Source organism: Pyrus communis, chromosome 15, assembly GCF_041283825.1.
Source record: "Pyrus communis isolate YQ-2024b chromosome 15, ASM4128382v1, whole genome shotgun sequence".
Lineage (NCBI taxonomy): Eukaryota > Viridiplantae > Streptophyta > Magnoliopsida > Rosales > Rosaceae > Pyrus > Pyrus communis.
In genome coordinates this window covers 19,782-40,115 of record NC_142579.1, presented here as the reverse complement: position 1 = coordinate 40,115, position 20,334 = coordinate 19,782, and the positions used below count along the sequence as shown (strand labels likewise).

The 20,334-nt window shown below is 41.2% G+C and overlaps 1 protein-coding gene across 1 annotated transcript; it reads left to right on the top strand.

Moving 5' to 3' along the window:
• Positions 1 to 272: 272 nt before the first annotated feature.
• LOC137714181 (endoglucanase 25) lies at positions 273 to 3,559 on the top strand. The gene is made up of 6 exons (XM_068453462.2): positions 273 to 985; positions 1,216 to 1,523; positions 1,639 to 2,103; positions 2,317 to 2,452; positions 2,551 to 2,723; positions 2,870 to 3,559. The coding sequence occupies exons 1-6, from the start codon at positions 601 to 603 to the stop codon at positions 3,269 to 3,271; spliced, it is 1,869 nt and encodes a 622-aa protein (XP_068309563.1). The 5' UTR covers positions 273 to 600; the 3' UTR covers positions 3,272 to 3,559.
• Positions 3,560 to 20,334: the final 16,775 nt, after the last annotated feature.

The window sequence follows — 20,334 nt, the reverse complement described above, 5'->3', positions numbered from 1 at the left end:
TTTCAAGAATTCAAATTAGTGGATCCCTTTTCCTATTATTATCCCAGCCAGTCAATGGCAAATTGGCATAGGCGCGTGGGATAGGAAAAAGTAGGCAAGGTGTCGTTGTCGCAGCAGTGGAGTGGTCAGTGTCATTAACTAAATAAATATAAATATTAAATTGATTATATTACTTAAACTTAATCAACAAAAATAAAAAGAAAAATAATTAGGGGAAGGAAGAAAAAAAATTCCATCCCATCACAAAACTGGAAGTCTGGAAGCCACATGGTACGAAGAATATGAGGAAATCAATACAACTGTAATCTGCTGTGATTCTTTCTGGGTTGAAAAAGAAAACAAGAGCTTCTCCCAGCGTCACCCATCCAAGTTCAACATTCCCAATTATTGAATAAATTAATAGATAATACAACAGAAAAAGTCCAAACTCAGTCCACATTTTCCTTTCTATTGCCAGCAACAGCAAGACAAAGCAACTAGCTTGTTTGTTTTGTGAATTCAGTTCATTCATTACTCATCAGATCTGATCGCTTTGCTTTGGGTGTCGGTGTCGGTGGAACTCAATAACATCTGTCGGTCGGCAGGCATTCTATTAGAGCTATGAGCATGTACGGCAGGGACCCCTGGGGGGGCCCGCTGGAGATAAACACGGCTGACTCTGCCACCGACGACGACCGCAGCCGGAACCTACAGGATCTGGACAGGGCGGCGCTGTCGTCGCGGCCTCTGGACGAGACTCAGCAGAGCTGGCTGCTGGGTCCCTCCGGCGAGCAGAAGAAGAAGAAGTATGTGGATCTGGGATGCATCATCGTCAGCCGTAAGATCTTTGTGTGGACGGTCGGGACGCTGCTGGTCTCGGCCTTCCTGGCGGGCTTCATCACGCTCATCGTCAAGACTGTACCGCGTCACCGCCACTCCCGCCCTCCCCCCGACAACTACACTTTGGCGCTTCGCAAGTCCCTAATGTTCTTCAACGCCCAGCGATGTATGTTTCTTTTTTCCTTCTATTTTTGGTTGGTGCTTCTTTTTTTTACAAAAAATACAAGACTCATTCAATACCCTCAGAAACATAAAGTGTAACTGTCAAATCTGGATCATGTTTGTTTGTTTTTGGTTAATTTGGCTTCCTCAGATCCTGTCATCACTAATATGTCTGTCATTCATTCAATAATTATTTCATTCATATTAATTTTCTACAATATATGGGCCTGGCAGCCGGAAAACTCCCAAAGCATAACAATGTGTCGTGGAGGGGTAATTCGTGCTTAAGGGATGGCAATGATCCCTCCACCACTTTCAAAGATCTTGCCGGTGGCTTTTATGATGCCGGAGATGCCATCAAGTTCAACTTCCCCGCCTCCTTCGCCATGACCATGCTCAGCTGGAGCGTCATTGAATACAGTGCTAAGTATGAAGCTGCTGGGGAACTCTCCCATGTTAAAGAAATCATTAAATGGGGATCCGATTACTTTTTGAAGACCTTCAACCATTCTGCCGATTCCATTGACCGACTTGTTGCCCAGGTATCCATCTCTCTGCCTAATATTTGCAGCATTCACTACTTAGCCCTCTCTTTTATTTTTCACTTTTCAGTGCCTATTGCTAATTTCCTAATCTGCTACTTTGCTAATTTGACAGGTTGGGGTAGGATCTACTGCCGGAGGAAGTACTACTCCTAATGATCATTATTGCTGGATGCGTCCTGAGGATATTGACTACCAGCGTCCTGTGTCTCAGTGTCATAGTTGCTCCGATCTAGCTGCGGAAATGGCCGCCGCTCTAGCTGCTTCGTCCATAGTTTTCAAAGATAACAAGGCATACTCTCAGAAACTTGTTCATGGTGCAAAAACACTCTTCAGGTTTTCAAGGGAACAGAGAGGCAGATATAGTGCTGGTGGTAGCACGGATGCGGCAACCTTCTACAATTCCACCAGTTATTGGGATGAGTTCATATGGGGTGGAGCTTGGATGTATTATGCTACTGGAAATTCCTCTTATCTTCAGCTTGCAACAACTCCGGGTCTTGCTAAACATGCTGGTGCCTTCTGGGGAGGACCTGATTATGGAGTATTGAGCTGGGACAACAAGCTTGCTGGGGCTCAGGTACGCTAGCAGAAGAATTCATGTTTTGATATGATGCATGCAATTTCTAAAATCCATTTATACATGTCTTACAACTATCTTGATCTTCTGTTAGTTCTATGTTCATGAATCAGGTCTTTATCTAATATCAGATTACGTTCGGGTTATGACCTTCACAATTTTAGTTGCTTCATATTTTGTATTGTCAACACAATCTTGAAATTCTTTGACTAGGTGCTTCTGAGCCGTTTGAGGTTATTCTTGAGCCCTGGGTATCCGTATGAAGAAATTTTGAGGACATTTCACAACCAGACTAGCATAATCATGTGCTCATACCTGCCTGTTTTTACAACCTTCAACAGAACCAAAGGTATGAGGTTCTTACTCCATAAGTGTTTGTGTTTTGGACTTAATTGACCTCACGGAGTTCTCAAGTATGGAATCTAACATCTTACTGACCTGCTGCAGGAGGCTTGATCCAGTTGAATCATGGAAGGCCACAACCTCTTCAGTATGTAGTCAATGCAGCCTTCTTAGCTACATTGTATAGTGAGTATCTTGATGCTGCTGATACACCTGGGTGGTATTGTGGACCCAACTTCTACTCTACTGACGTGTTGCGAGAATTTGCTAAAACTCAGGTATATATTTTTCATTTGCTTTCTTTCCTTTAAATTTTTTTCAGTGAGGTTGCTGATGGGCCTTGTACTCCCCACACGTGTAAAGACTCATGTTGAGACTTGATTGGCCAATAACCTTTTTGTTTTCTTCACCCTCTCTTTGGCAGATTGATTACATCCTTGGCAAAAATCCTCGAAAAATGAGTTATGTCGTGGGCTTTGGTAATCATTACCCAAAACATGTCCACCATAGAGGCGCATCTATTCCAAAGAACAAAATCAAATACAGTTGTAAAGGAGGATGGAAATGGAGGGACACTCCAAAAGCAAACCCAAACACGATTGATGGGGCCATGGTTGCTGGTCCTGACAAACATGATGGTTTCCGTGATGTTCGTTCTAATTACAACTACACAGAGCCGACTCTTGCAGGAAATGCAGGTTTGGTAGCAGCACTCGTTGCTTTGTCGGGAGAAAAATCTGTTGGAATTGACAAAAATACGATTTTCTCTGCGGTTCCCCCAATGTTCCCCACTCCACCACCACCTCCGGCACCCTGGAAACCATGAGATGCTAAAGCGGTTACTGTTGTTTTAGTATGCTAAAGCAGTCTCGTTGACATAAACAGTAACTCAGTAACATGAAGATCAAGGGATGGGCGCAAGGAATTACTGGACAGACGTTGAGAGATTGTTGTGCTGGCCTTCGTCAAGAGGAATTGATAAAAATGTCTATTTGATTGAATTTTGTGATATATACAGTATATATGTCTGAGACAAATCCTGTATTTTTTGAAACATGGAAAGTGAACAGTTTGAATTTGGTTTACAGATAATAAATTTGAATTTTGCATGTCAGTATTTTTCTCGCTCCTTACCTCCCGGGAATTTGGGTTTTGACAAGAATGTGTCATGCTAATGCTGTTATGAGCATTGAGTTGTATTCTCCGTCTCGACCCGACTCAGCTTCTTACTTTACATGGATCTGCGCTATGTTTTCATTTGTTTTTTCTGGTAGCTGCAGCGCAGAGTATTGGCGAGTTGAATAAGGAGCTCTGTAAGAATAACAATAACCAAATAGCATGGATTCAACCAATTGAATCACAACTCACTAATAACCAATATGTAAAACTATAAACCAAAAGCTACAAAAAACTAACCTGCAGAATTCGATCCAGATGAAGTAGCCATTGTAGCTTCGTGAACTCAAAACCTTCTCCTCTTTAACAAGACACGATAGCTCTTCTAATCAATAGGACTTGGAACGACCATGAACCAAGAGCTTGCAAGTTGTGGCTTAAGGGTTTAAGCCTTATATAGTATTCCTCTAACTATTCCCTATTAGAATCAGTTTAGGATTTAAACTATAGAATCAATACTAAATCATGAGTCTAAACGAGTTCCAGCACTAAGTTTCAATCCCACAGGGATTGAACAATTCTCAATACTCATATCCGAAAAGAATAAGGATAACTCACAGCTTTTAATCAAAACTTTTCCATATCAATCTTAAACACTATAGCCAGTCCTCTTACATAATTCCATATCAATCTTAAACACCATAGCCAGTCCTCTTACATAATTCATACACATAATCTTACACTTTCTATTTAGTAGATGTAGATCTTGCAGTGGTAACTTTCCTCGTTTACTCGGTGAAATTCTGTAAGTTAGCATGGCCATCTTGAATATGTATACACTGTTCTAAAAAGCGGTCTAAGCGGCCACTTAGGCGCTGGGCATTAGGCCTCCTTCGCGATTATCCTAAAAACGTTCAATAAATCGGAGGGGTTTAAGCGGTGACTAGGCGGCCGATTGGGCATGCTAGGCGACCGATTGGGCATCCTAAGCGGCCGACTTGGCGTGCTAGGCGGCCTTGGCGGTGGTATAGACGACCCTGTTCTGTCTCGCCATTTCACTGCATGTCGTAGAAGAGAAATAGACAGCATAATATCTAAAGAGTGAGCGGGAGAGCATGAGGAAAGAGAGAGAACTGTAGAATGAATTAAAAAATGGATATGTAATTGCATGAAAAAAACGAGAATTTGATTTAGACGCTTGGGATTTCTGCTGGAGCAGGCAACGAGGGTTTCTTCGCTGCTTCAGAAATTTTGCAGAACAAAATAAATGGAAAATTAGGCAGAGTGATCGAAGAAGGGAGGAAGACGACACGGAACAAAACCCAAAATCAAAGCTTTCGGCATTTCAAGTCTCAAAAACCGAATGAGGATATCCTTTTTGTGAGGATCTGGATCCCTTAATCGTGGTTCGTCGTAAATTATATGATCAATTCTTGTCAGCTACTATTGATGCTTAATTTTAAATATAAAATTTAAAATAATTTATAACCACACGATCTACAATGAATGAACATGATTAGAGAATTCTCATTCTCAAAAACCAATTCTCCGGTGTCCAAGGCCTTATAAATTATAATAAAAGAATAAAATACAATTTTCCACTCCACCATTAAATAAATATAAATAAGATTATTACGATAATGTTTTATTATTTTCTTTTTCTTTTTAGAATCACACCATACCTAAAACTTTCACATTACATATTAGGGGTGGACAAATGGCAAATGGGTAGAGGAACCGCGGGTCGAGGCAGGTAATCAAGGTTTCCCCGGGGGGGGGGGGGGTGTGGGGTTTACAGGACGGTTCTAATTTTCTTAGAGATAAATGGGGCGAGGCGAGGCGGGGTATTTAAGGTTCGAGGCGAGTCCAAATCTTCAGAAGGAAGGGGCCCCAAATCGGCCTATTTCTAAATATAATGAATGGATAAGGCTTGCTTTCTCCCCATCTCCCAAACTCCTATTAGACTCAAGACTCCCACTCTTCTCCTCCTCGACAGCATCACTCACAAAAAATCCAATCCCAGACCACCGCCGTGGCGAGTCGCGACGACCACCACCCAAGCTCTCTTCCTCAATGACATCCCAGAGAACCCATGTCCCATAGCCCAATTCTCCCATTCCTAATTCCAAGTCCCAGACCATCATCAATTCACCATCGTCCCCTAACACCGTCGTTGCGACCACCGCATCGAGAACACTGCCACCATCGTCATGCTAAAATTTAGGTAATTTTGAATTAGGGTATTTTTATTTATGTGAATTTTTGGTTTAGGAATTTAGGGTTTTTGAATTAGTTTTGTAGATGCTATTCTGGGTTCTCAATGTGAGCAAGATCCCAATTGAAAATTCATGTGGTGGCGGGTGATAGGTGTAAATGTACAAACTAAAGAAGAAAAGGAAGGCATTTTTTTTTTTTGGCTAAATGACAAAAAACTACCTCAACTATTGGTGTCACGACACTTTCATACCTCATCTTTTAAAATTGACAATGTCATACCTCATCTTACGAATTTGTGACAATGTCAGACCTCAGTCAGTTTTTCTGTTAATTTCTCTGTTAAATGCTAACGTGGCTAGAGACGGGGTCCACTCATTAACCCAACTGAATTAAAAAATAAATATATATTTTTAATAATTAAATATTTAAAAAATTAAAAAAATTAAGAATAAAAAAAACAAAAAAAAATTAAAATAGCCTAGGGATGCAGGCCTCCCTTTTCCTCCACCCGCACCAACCATCTTCTTCTCTTCGACAACTACCAAACTCTTCCTCATCCCCCGAGCCTTCCCCAACCCACGCCCATCCCCCCACCCGTTCCCTTCCCCTACCTCTTCCTGTCCCTTTCGAACCCAAACCCAAATCCTAATTCCCCATTTTAAAATAGAAAACCCCAACTGTAACAACCCGTCCCGAGATTTACGTAAGAAAATAGATATTTTTGTATTTTCCCTAAGTTTGGGGATACCTTCCTTTTTAAAATTATTTTTGAGCCTTAATTGGTGAGCCCAAGGGCCCACCCCCTATTTTTGTTCCCCGGTTCTTTCCCTTTTTTTTTTTTTTTTTTTTTTTTTTTTTCTGAAAAGTCTTCTCTTCTCTCTTCTCTCTTCTCTCTTTCTTCCTCCGTGCTCTCTCTTTTCCCCCTCCTCTCGGTGCTCCTTCCTCCGACAAGAACACACACACACACACACCCATGCCCACACCTATAACTCTTTTCTAACCCCGTGGTTGTGTTTTGGACATCAAACCATGAAGAAACCACCTCGGAGACATTTCCCAGTTTTCCGGCGAGCACCGCCCCTTTCGAGGCAATTTCCGGCCAAACCACGGCGATTTGGCCGGCGTGAAAGGTATCAATCTCTTCGTCTCGCTGAGTAATACAACTTTCCTTTTTGTTTCACCCAATTTCATTGAGTATTGAAGAAGTTATGCTCATTTGAATCTTACCCAGTTTCCAGCGGACACCCGTGACTTCCAGGCTGTTTTCCGGCCAACTCCGACCACGATGACGGGAACCAAGGGTATATTTCGATTCCTTACCTTCGGGGCTTCAATTTGGTATATTGAATGACATGTTTTGATTGAGTTTTGAGCTCCAACGGAGCTTGGGAATTCTCCGGCCGAAAACCGGCCTTCTCCCTCCTTGGAATCCGGCGCACCCAGGCCTTCGGGCCATCTTTTTTCCCCACGGGCCTTAGGCCGTTTCGGGTTTTAGCCCAAAAGCCCAACCGTTTCTTTTATTTTTATTTTTATTTTTGTTTCTTTTAAAAACCCAAAAGGCCTTAGGGCCTTGGTTGCAGCCCAAACCCATTTTCCCCTTTTTAATTAGGCCTTGGGCCGTGAGCTTCAAGAACCCAAACCCATTTTCTGTGTTTACCCAAACCCAACCCACCTAACACCTAACCCAATTACCCTAACCCAAAACCCTAGCCCAAAACCCTAACCCAAAACCCTAAAGCCCTAACCCGTTGACTGGGTCAACGGTCAGCGTTGATTTTGACTTTGACCGGTTGACTTTGACCGTTGACTTTTTGAGTTTTCGTGCGGGACCCCTCCTAGGCTAATTTCGACGTTCTGAACCCGTTTCCGATGTCCGTTTTCCCAAATTCAGTCGTTTGAGTAGAGTTTGACTAAATGTACCGTTTATGTGCTTAGGGGCAGTTATCTGTGCCGTTTCCTTCTTCGCTAGATGGCGTGGCTTTTCGACGGCAAAGTACTGTGAGTGGACCCCTTCTAAAAATGCATGTTTTAATGGTAGAATTGCATACATAGAAAAGCATGACTTTATGATTATATTTTACGAAACGCTTTGAGATAACATGCTTACTGAGGCTAGTTTGAATTATTACTATTTTTCCTATAACCCATGTTCTTATAGAATATCTGATGGATGACGATATGATATTTAGAACATGTTTAGAACACTTCTTTATAGTATAGATGATCGATGACTTTATACTATGAAGTTGATTTTCAATATATGTATGTTCACTGATTTTGTACTTACCTAGTGGTCCTTTCTGCTACGGGACGTAGGGATAGATCCGGTCCGTCCCGGGCGACGGTTTGGTGTTGGTATAGGGCTTGCAGTGTGTTTTCCTCTGACTGTCTGCTCAGAGACGGGGAGCCGGCAAAGGGCCTGAAGTGTATTTTCCTCTGACTGTCTGCTCAGAGACGGGGAGCTGGCATGGGGCCTGAAGTGTTATATCGGACATTCACTAGTGTGTATTATTTATACGAATTATGATTTGAGACATTGCACGACATGCTAGGTTTCGGAAAACCTATGTTTATTATTATATATATGTGTTTTCATAAAACCTGGGGGTTAGTATGTTGATAACTGTTTTATTATTATATATATATATATATATATATATATATATATCAACCTGGTCCACTCATGTTTGTTTTGCGCCCCCCTTCAGGACTTAGAATCGAGGCATACAATCCCGACATCCAAGCACTTCCGCATCGGCATCTTCGAGTTCTCTCGGTGTAGGACCCACTCCTTTGTTTCATTTAATTTTATATTATTTTCTTTTAGTGTTCTAGATTAGAGGCGTGCTCTGAACACGGTCCGTATTTGCATATTCATTATTCTTTTATATTTATAAGCCTTATTTACCCCTTGTTTTCAACATTTGCACTCAATAAATGGCTTTCGTCACCCTCAGGTGTCGGCCAGCACGTGCCTATCCTTGTATTCGGGGAATATCGGGGTCGGGGCGTGTCACCAACCTTCCTCACCCGTCCCCCCAACCTTCCCCACCCAACATGGGAAGAGAGCTATCCCCGGCGAAGAAGAGAGCTATCCCCGGCGAAGAGGTGGTCAGGAGGTGCCACTGGAGCATCCATGCAACAAGCCCAGAAAATAAGTTTGTAAGCACCGAAATCTTTGCCATCGAAACCCGGTCTTGGTATTTGCGAGAGAGCTGTGCGACGATGATTCTGGGGTATTTGGACCCGCCGGAAATTTACATATTGGCAAAGCTGAATCAGGCATTTCACGGCAATGATTATGGGTTTTGTTTCTTGTTTTCTGTTTGGGTGTCGAGAAAGTGTGGGAAAATTAGGAAAGTTGGATTCTTCAAATTGAATTGTATCATTGTGGTGTGGGTTTGATTGGTTCCTCTGTTTTCTCATCTATCAAATTTCATTTTCAATTTTTGTTTAGCCGAACCTTGGGAAGGAGGTGGAGATGGAGAAAGAGAGTGCGGCGATGGGGTGGTGAAGCAAGGTTGGGGAAATGGGGATGGGTGGGAAGGGTTGGAAGGGTTTCTAGGTTTTGGGGATGCTGTTGTAGATCCTGAACCCGTGGTCTGTCCCTACGGCGAAGCAGGCCTGGTCTTGGTTAAGGCAGACGTGGAAGAGCGATGGAGGCGAGCGGGGCGCCAGAGGGGGCAGACTCCAGGGGCGAGGAGGAGAAGGGAATGTTATTGTTGAGGTTGTGGCTAGAGTTAGGGTTTGGGGGTGATTGGGGGTTGTGGTTGTCATCGCTGGAGTTAATGACAGATGTAGGGTTGTCGTTGGTGGGATCAGAGAGGAAGGTTGGGGGAGGGACGGGTGAGAAGGGTTTTTGGGTTTTGGGATTTTAGGGATGCAAGTTGTAGGGATAGAGAGAAGAGAAAGAGAGAGAGAGAGAGAGGGTCGGGTGGGAGAGAAGGGGATATGAGGATGTGACAACCCGCCAAATTTTACGTTTTTATTTTATTTTAAAAGCGTGAATTTACGAAAATGTCATAGAGGCAAAGATTTTCCATCGTCTAGAGAGACGTATGACTTATTCTTTTAACATATTCTCGTAGTACTCGTTGGTGTGAACGCATAGGGGAAAGCCGTTTGCGAGTCCGGATTATAACGGTATAGTTATTAACGTTTGAAAATGGTTATTTAAAGTTTAGTTAGAAATTATTTGAATTCCCACCTTGTGGGAAAATGGCCAATAAGATTTTAGGCACAAATAGGAAGGAACCAATTAAAATTAGAGGGAGAGGGTGAGACCCAATCAGAAAAGAAAGAAAGGAAAAAAAAAAAATGGGAAAGCTTCCCGTGCACCCGTGCCTGACCCTGTGTGACCACCCATTTTCCAAGGCCGATTCCGGCCAGCTCCGATGGAGTTTTTCGACGCCACCACCACCATCTTGAAGCTCTCATTCCTCTCTACAAAACCTACCCAAGAACCACCTTGATTAACCACGGTATGTGGCGGTTTGAGGCCACGAAAGTTGGCAGTTCTCACGGTGCTCTGGGCATCCTTTTTTATTTTCCAGCAAATCGGCAAAGTGATAGCCGATGCCACCACTTGGGCTTTGTAGCCCATCATCCCAGGAGTAAAACCCAACCAACCTTGACCCCGTTGGACCACTGTAGAAGACGAATCGACACCGGGAAGTTTTAGGCACCCGCCGACTTTGTGGGAAAAATTGACCATCTTCTGTCCACTTTTGGACTTCGTGGCAGGTATGAAAGTCGCTCCACTCACTGAGATCTTCATTTCTGTGAAGTTTGAGAATTTTTGGAAATAGTTCGATTTTCCGGCAAGTCGGGGCGGCCGACCGCCACCAATGGCGGCGCGTGGCCAGTGGGCCGTCAATGCTATTTTTAGGCTATATTGAATGTCTTGAATTCAGTTTTGTTATTTGAATGACGTAGGTTGATCGTTGGAACCTAAATTCGTTACGATACGTTACTTGATAAAAAAATGAATCGACGATCCGACCGTTGGATCGTCACCAAAATTGGATACATTATAATACGTAATATTTAAAGATCATAGGAATTCATGGATCGGGAATCCGACGTACAGATCTTCCCGAATTGGATTTGTAAGTTAGTAAAATAAATGTTCACGGCCACTTGTTTTAGGCACTTGACGGAGATCTGACTGTTGGATCGTAATGAAATTTTAATATGTTATTCTTGAAGCATATTGTGGATCTTTGGGAGTTGCGGATTGGAAATCTGATATGCGGATCTTCCGGGTCGAGTTATACAGGGTTGTAGACCCTACCGTCGATCTTTGATCGACTGTTGGCTTGTGGTCAATGGGTCTCAAACTATTTTAGAATGCCCTTGAGGTTGTGTTTTATGTGAATTACGTATTCTACTGATAAGAGTTCTGAGATGTGATTCGATAATTGGTCATAGGCACCAATTATTCAGGACGCCTCGATGCGTGCGCTAGAGAATCATAGTGTGGACTCCAGGTGAGTGGATCTTTTCCTTTTTATCGTACATATTATTGAGAGTTCTATCGACACTTTAAAATTGATTAGGTATATTACCTTCGTATAATTATTGTGAATGCTTAAAGTACTATATGAACTACGAATGGCTTGATCCCTGTTTAGGGTACGTAGGCAGTCTAATGAGACGTTAGATGCAGCCATAATATATTTGAGACAAAAGCCTTATTTGGGAAATTGAGTAATGCGAAGGAAATTGGTAAAGGCAAGTTTTAGTTTTGTGAATTAGTTAGTTAAATTAGTGTTAATTAGGTTGTCATGGATAATTATTCCTGAAAATAAATAGTTTGGGAGTAGGGCGTTATTGATTGTACATTTCACACCATATTGTATATAATTGAAAATGCTACGACATGGTTGAGTATTAGATTGCATCATGGTATATCTGATGCGAGAATTACTTGACACTCAAATTAAACCCTCGTTTGACAATTGTAGTAGAATGGATAAGTGAGGGATCGTTCTAGACCGGGGATTAGGAGGGCTTGCTAAAACCTTCTAAATTGACTTAAAAACATAAAAACACAATATAAAACACTATTTAATGCTCGAAGAAAGCAAAACTAAAAATAAGAAAGATTAAGACTAAGACTTCAACGAAATAGGGGGGAATTGGATTTGGACGAATTTAAACTAAAATGAATACTTGGAAACAAAACAAATTGTAAAAATGGATTTGACGGAAATGAATGGATGGGAAGCTAGCTAAGGGTTCTTTCTCTACACATGATATTTATGCATATGAATCAATTTCCAATTATTCCTTCATTGAATTATGAACGACAATGCCCCAAATTAACCGTGACATCACTAGTTAACCCTCAGATTTTCCTTATATTATTGGATTGGATGGCATCATTCGACAACCCAAAACATTCTCAAAAGTTCCCTACATGTCATCATAATAGAGATACAATCGAAGATCATTAAAAATAATGAAAACCATAAGCATTGACAAAGCATTTGCAACTATGACATCATGTTACTCATGCTAAGAATTAAACTTAACGCGATCGTGACAAGCGACCTTTACTACTTTCAAGTATAAGTTAGTAACGATTAGGTGAAACCTCCTTAAACTTTAGCCACATATTCATGCATGCTAATTAAGTGTCGATCCTCAATCAACAAACACAAATAAGTTAATCATCAAATAGTTAAGCCAATTGCATTCACGAATCAAGAGTTCATAACCGGAATTCATCAATTCATATCACATAAATAATCATGGTATTGAAATCACCCCTAGCCAAAAAGGGTTTAGTTCCTCATAACTTTGAAATCAAAGAAACACCTAAACATTCCAACAACTCAAACTTGAATTGTATGAACGTTTAGGCACTCTTCTCTTCCATTCCTTATACGTACAAAACAAAGAGAATTAAAATGAAACATTGAAATCAAAGAAACGCGTAAACATTCCAACAACTCAAACGTGAATTGTATGAACGTTTAGGCCCTCCTCTCTTCGTCTTCGTTGTAGCACAAGGACTAAGGGATGTTGTTGGTGTGTTGAATGGATTGGGGGATTATGGAAATGGAAGAAATGGAGGAGAAAGGGAAGGGAATGGTGCAGAAAATGGAGAGACTCACGGCTAAGGAGAAGATGGAAGTGTTTGTGGTGTGTTGTGTATGAAAATGAGATGATGCTTGAATGAATGAATTCAAGGGTATTTATAGGAGTAGTGGAGGGAACATATGGCTGTTTGTTTAAGCATACATGTGCTGGAATGTGGTGGAAAATAGCTAGGAAAGCTGGAAAGCACAAGGATCCCACGTCAATGACAGTTTTTGATGTTGGATTTGCATGTGTGTGCTGAAAATGGTGTGTGTATGCATGTGTTTGGGAAGCTTTCTTGCTCATTTTCTGGATGCAATGATGAAGAGTTTAATAATTAATGCATGTAGGTGGCTGAAATGATGAAGAATGAGTGGTGGAAATGAAAGGGAAAGCTAGAAAGACATGTGAAAATGCTGGAAATGCAATGGAACTCACGGCACAAGGGTTCTTTGGTGATGAATGTGGTTGATTTAATGGAGGAACAAGTGCATGTGTTGAATTGGTGGTGCATGTGATTAAAGATGGAGAAGGTGGTGTAATGATGAAGTGGAATGGCTGAAAATGCAAGGGGGAGTGAAGGCCACGGCAAAGGTGTTTTGGTGCATGTGTTGGCTGTTTTGTTTGTTGGTTAAAGCTTGTGTTTGCATGTGAATGTTGTTTGTGTGAAGTGTGTGTGAATATGCATGTGTTTTAAAGAATGAATGGTGGTATAATGATGAAGTGTGATGAGTGATAAGTGTATGATATGTTGAGTGATATGTTGAGTGGTAAGTGAATGATAAGATAAGTGATAAGTGAATGATATGTTGAGTGATAAGATAAATGGTTATTGATATGTGGTTATTGATATGTAGATGAATGAATGATATGATAAGTAATGAATGAATGATATGTGGTGATGATAAGATAAGTGTATGATATGATAAGTGGTGAATGAAGGAGTGGAATGTTGGAATGTTATGCACGACTAAGGATATAGGAAAGGTTTAAATATCCTAAAACTAAAGGGAACAAGGTTCCGACACTTTGGTCTTCAATTAGGTTTTCAATTTCGTCCAACACTTTGGCTCCAAGCATAAGCTATCCATCCTTAGCCCAAAAGTGCTCCAAAATGCATCTTTTTGCTCCTTTAGCCCTTTCGACCTACAAACACACGAAAATAGCTTAAAGTACTAAAATAACTAAAGAAACATAACGTAAATGCACGAGAACAAGCCATTTAAGTCGCATGAATATGCTACTATCAAATACCCCCACACTTATCTTTTGCTAGTCCTCGAGCAAAACAGAAAGAAAAACAAAACAAAACCAAACGAAACAAAACAAGTAAAACACAACCTAAACCTTCCAACAACCGTCTTAGGGATTTCCAATGCACATGACACGTTAAAAATCATCATTCCCACAGATTTTAGTCATCTTCACACTTAAGTACATTCTTAATCATAGTCACCATATACTAGTTCACAATTAAACATTTAAAACCATGTTTTGAATGTAGTAACATGCCTTAGAGAATTTGCTCAATTCCTTACAAGATATGCACTCGATTTTCACTCAGATTTTCTAACTACACACCCTAATCTAGTCATATGTGAGAAGATTGATGTAAACATGAAAACGAACACTCACATATATGTATCACAAAGAACGCAATTTCTGGAGTTAATAAGCATGTTTAGATATGATCTCATGAATGGAATGCTACTACTTAGATGCGAGAACCAGTGACACCATATGCTCATACCAAGTTCAAACTCCACAAATTGAAACACATAACACTCAAGATAGAAGTCAAGGGTTGTAACGGGGCTAGGGTATTGGCTAACAATGAAAGGTGAAGGATAAACAAACATTCTTAAAGCAATAGTAAGCAAAGTATTGAATCAGGCACATAGAATTCCCTTAAGAACGCAGAAGTCAACTTTGAACACCCAAGGGAAAGTCAAAACTTAGGGCCAAATTCACTTTTTGGACCCTTTCTTCAATCACTCATTCTTTCATTTTTTTTTTTTTTCAAGCTCTCTTTTTTTTTTTTTTTTTTTTTTTTTTTTTTTATCTTTCTTTTCTTTTGAATCTCAAACATACTTAAGAACAAGCATTCCTTCCCCCACACTCATTTTCTTGCATAATGTAACTCAAAAGGAATTCATTTAAGTCATGCTCACTATCTTTTAAGAACAAGGGTGTGGATTGTCCTAAACTAGGCTAGGTGAGGAAAATATGGGTAAACAAAGAATAGAGGCTAAACAAGGCTCAACGGGGTTAAAACTTACAACAAATACGAAATATGGGAAGTGAGGCTATTTGGCTATGGTGGCAACTACACAACTTCATCTTGATATATGTTATGCAAATCAATAACATGCTTTGAATGAAATGGGCATGAGTTCTAGCATTTGGAACTATATGATGAAACGCCTTCTAAGTAGTAACCAAGCAAAGAATAATGAGATCATGCAACGACTTTAGAAAACAAGAAATCACAGATTATACTCTCCAAAGAACGTTATAGGCTCAAGTCTCTCAGGGTTGTAGCGTTTGTTTGAGTTCCTTCCTTCAAGCATGTTACATAACTAATTTTTTTCTTTTATGATTGCATGTGAAGTCATACATTATAACCATAACCAAGCATATACCAAGAGTAAATCAAACTTTTCTCTATGTTTATAACTCTTTTTAACAGTCATGCAATTACAAACCAAATCCTTATCATTGTGTTGGAAGGTATCCTAAGACACAAACACACACACAAAAACAACTTTAAAACAACTCTTTTTGGGTTTTTCAAAACAATTTTTCAAATTTTTATGGGATTTTCGAATTTTTAAGACAAAACACACTAAAACAGTTTTAAAACAGTGAGAAACAACATGTGAAGTGATAGGTGATAAAATCCAACGAATTTGCATCAAATATACTTAGTTACCCCCCCACACTTAAATCAAACATTGTCCTCAATGTTTTAAGCATAGAATCACACAAAGCATAAGTAAATACACAAAAAGCACTTAAACATACTAAACATGGCAGAATGTAATTAACAAAGAGAAGAGTTTAGAGACGCAAATCTGGTTATAGAGTGTAAATTCCATCTTCTCCTTGGTAATTGCATTGAGGCCTTGATCTTTGTGATTCCACAGGCTTACTCTTGAACTGGTTTCTGCCCATCGTTGATTTTCCTTTGTGCTACTTCTTGAACTGGGCAGCAGGATGGTTCTTTTGGTCTCCCCCGAAGGTCTGAGCTTATCCCTTTTATCTGTTTCTTTGTTCAATCTGTGCAGGAGTGGTCCCTTCTCTGGAAGTGTATCAACCGTTGAAGATGACTACTCGAGAGCAACGCTAGGTAAGCAATCAGGAATAGGTTCCAGGCAGTTGGCTCCAGATCGGAAGACTGACTACAAGTGCCGGCTGATTGCTTCTTTTACTTTGCCATGCGAGTAAGAACAAGGACAAAGAAAAAGACAGGGAAAGAGCATGATATGAGATACTTTTGCTTTTGACCTTGATGATATGAGATACCTTTGCTTTTGAAGAAGCGGTGAATGAATCAGCACATGTATTTGTTGTGCTGTTTCCTCCTGGGTCATCTGTACTCCAGGCATCTGGTATCATCTTTGGGGAAGAAGAAAGAATTGAGTATTTCGAAAGGCTTTGCTGGGAATGCGCCCTCAGAGGTGAGGGAGAGTTGGGCATTTTCTTCAGGTTTGCCCTGCCATAAAAGACGAAGGTCGACATATATAGAGATAATATCAAGTGGTGGTACTTTTTACCCTTGTCGACAAACGTTTTGATCCCGCGAATCCGGTTTTTTGAAATAGTGGCGCCTCTTCGATCTTTGAAAACACCTCTTCGATTTCTGAGCAGGCGCCCCTTCGATTTCTGAACGACGCCCCTTCGCTTTCTGAATGACACGTGGTAGTGCAGATGCGGCTCATTTTGACAAAGCTGCACGCGTTTTCTGAAAAGCAGAAAAAGCGTCGCCGAACTTTGCGCTTGTCGGCTAAAGAGGTGTAGTTGCGATGATGGCCTCCACGTGCGTCTTCTGAAAAGCCGAGAAAACGTCGCCTAAATTACGCCAGAACTTCCGGCTTTTTGAATTGGTGGACGCGTCGCCTTGGCTTTTTTATTGAGCTATCGATCACCACAACAAACACACTCTGAAGATTTCCCATTTCTTGAAAATCGACTCCGGCCCTTTGAAATTTAACTCCATCCCTTCTCCTTGAACACTTTTGAAAAATGGCAAACTCATCGAACCTTAGCTTGGAATTGAGCCTTAGCAGTGATGCGGGCGCGCCGCGTCAAGGTAACGTATGTCGCCCTTCTTTCTTTTCTTCTAACGGTCCTCTCACAGGTGAAGACTCCGTGATGCAGGACGCCACAACAGCTACAATAGTAGCTAGGAACCTCCTCACTCCGAAAGATAGTAGGCTGCTGTCAGGACGGTCCGATGAGTTGGCCGTTCAAGAGTCCCTCGCACTTAGTGTTCAGTGTGCGAGTTCTGTGTCCAACATGGGCCAACGCCTGCTTGCCCGCTCCCGTCAGGTGGAATCATTGATGGCAGAGGTGGAAAGTCTCAAGCAGGAGATCCAGCAGCTGAAGTATGAGAATAGAAGTTTGCACGTGCTTGCAAACAACTATTCGACGGGCATGAAGAGGAAGCTTGATGAGCTGCAAGAGTCTGAAGGTCGGATTCACAGTGACCGTCAAAGGTTTTCGTCTTTCCTCCAGAGGCACCTTTTTCCTGGCTCATCCAGCGCTTGGCCAAGTATTGAGGCCTGGAATGCTCTATCTTCGATGCCTCCCGCTCCGATGCCTTCTGCTCCTATGCCTTCTGTTCCTACGCCTTCCGCTCCGATGCCTTCTGTTCCTACGCCTTCCGCTTCAAGAGTAAAGCCACGTAGTGGGGCCTCAAGCAAACAGCCTTTGTGAAGCACCATCTTTCTTTGTTTAGCAGTGCCTATCAATAAATCAAACATTTTCTCAATGTTACAATCATAGACTCACACAATTAATAAACAAACAACAATAACTAAACAACCTAACAAGGCAGAAACGAAATAGCAACAAAGAGAAGAGTTTTTAGGAATCTGGAATTGGAGTGCTTTCTAAGTCTTCCTTTGTTGAATGCATGGGTTGCCTCCCAAGTAGCGCTAAGACACAAACAAACACCAAAATGACTCAAATGACTCTAAAAACACATATTTTTGGGTTTTTCAAAAGAATTTTTTTTTTTTTAAATTTTTATCAAATTTTCGGAGTTTTATACCAAGACACTATAAAACACACTAAAACACTCTAAAAACGCTTAAAACAGCAAGAAACAACATTCTAAGTGATAGGTGAATAAATCCCACGAAATTCATGCAAATACAAATTGTTTACCCCCCCACACTTAAATCAAACTTTGTCCTCAATGTTTTAAGCAGAAAGTCACAACAGAGCAAGCAAATAAACAAATACGAGAAAGAAAGCAAAGTAAAGGCAGTAAAGAAAAAGAAAGGAATAAAAATAAGTCTCTTAAAGGGGTTTCTAAGTTCTTCTCTATTCGGATGCATGGGTTGCCTCCCACGAAGCGCTTTCTTTTACGTCTTTCAGCCGGACGAGTACCCTCTTTTAATCTTCATTTGAGCCCACGGAATGGAAATGAATGTCTTCCACCACTTGCCCCACACCATGCTCGTAATATGGCTTCAACCGATGCCCGTTCACCTTGAATTCTACGCCATTCCTTAAGCTTTTTATGTGGACTGCACCATAAGGTAAAACGTTAGTAACAACAAACGGGCCAATCCATTTAGAACGCAACTTACCAGGAAACAAACGTAGGCGAGAGTTGAAAAGTAACACTTTCTGCCCAACTGTGAAGGTCTTGGTTCGAATCATTTTATCATGGAATGCTTTGGTCTTGGCTTTGTACATCCGGGCATTCTCATAGGCTTCATTCCGAATCTCCTCAAGTTCATTCAATTGGAGCTTCCTATGAACTCCCGCTGCATCTATGTCCATGTTGAAAGTCTTCACGGCCCAATGTGCCTTGTGCTCTAACTCTACGGGCAAATGACATGGCTTACCATAGACGAGCCGAAAAGGTGACATCCCAATGAGTGTTTTGTATGCCGTACGATATGCCCACAGTGCATCATCTAAACGTAAGCTCCAATCCCTCCTTGTTGGTCCAACGGTCTTCTCCAAAATTTGTTTGATTTCTCGGTTAGACACCTCGGCTTGGCCATTTGTTTGAGGATGGTAAGGTGTGGAGACCTTATGGTTGACATGGTACTTTCTTAGCAACGCCTCAATGGTCCGATTGCAAAAGTGAGACCCTCCATCACTTATGATTACTCTCGGCATTCCAAACCTAGCAAAAATGTTAGTTTTCACGAAATCTGCAACCACCTTAGAATCGTTAGTACGGGTGGCTTTTGCTTCCACCCATTTAGAAACATAATCAACGGCTAGCAAGATATAAGTGAAACCATAAGATTGAGGGAAAGGGCCCATGAAATCAATGCCCCAAACATCAAAAATTTCAACATTAAAGACAGGGGTTTGCGGCATTTGGTCCTTGGTACCTATGTTACCCATTCGTTGGCAACGATCACAAGACATACAAAAGGTTCTAGCATCCCTAAATATAGTCGGCCAATAAAAACCACACTCTAGAACCTTGAGGGCAGTGCGTTGTGTGCCAAAATGACCACCACATGCATATGTGTGACAAAAGCTTAGAATTGAGTGAAATTCAGAATCATGCACACATCTACGTACAATTTGATCTGAGCAATACTTCCACAAATAAGGGTCATCCCAAACATAGAAACGTGCATCATTTTTAAGCTTATCACGTTGGTGCTTGTTTAGTTCATTTGGAAATTGTTTAGCCACCAAGTAATTCACTAAATCTGCATACCATGGTTCACTTACCTCAATGGATAGCAGCTGCTCATCGGGAAAAGTTTCAGGGATTTGTTCATGCTCCTCGTGGATCATTCGGCTTAAATGGTCAGCCACTACATTCTCGCTTCCTTTCTTATCCCGGATTTCAATATCAAATTCTTGAAGAAGAAGAATCCAACGGATAAGCCTCGACTTTGCTTCCTTTTTCGTGATCAAGTACCTCAAAGCTGCATGATCAGAATAAACGATTACTTTAGTACCAATTAAATATGAACGGAATTTATCTAAAGCAAAAACCACAGCTAGAAGTTCTTTTTCCGTCGTGGAGTAGTTCAATTGGGCATCATTGAGAGTCCGAGAGGCATAGTATATGACATGCGGCCGCTTGTCTCTTCTTTGTCCTAGAACAGCTCCTAATGCATAGTCGGATGCATCGCACATGAGCTCGAACGGAAGGCTCCAATCTGGAGGTACAATAATGGGGGCCAAGACTAGCTTCTCCTTGAGTTGGTTAAATGCCAAATTACACTCTTCATCAAACTTGAATGGCACATCTTTTTGAAG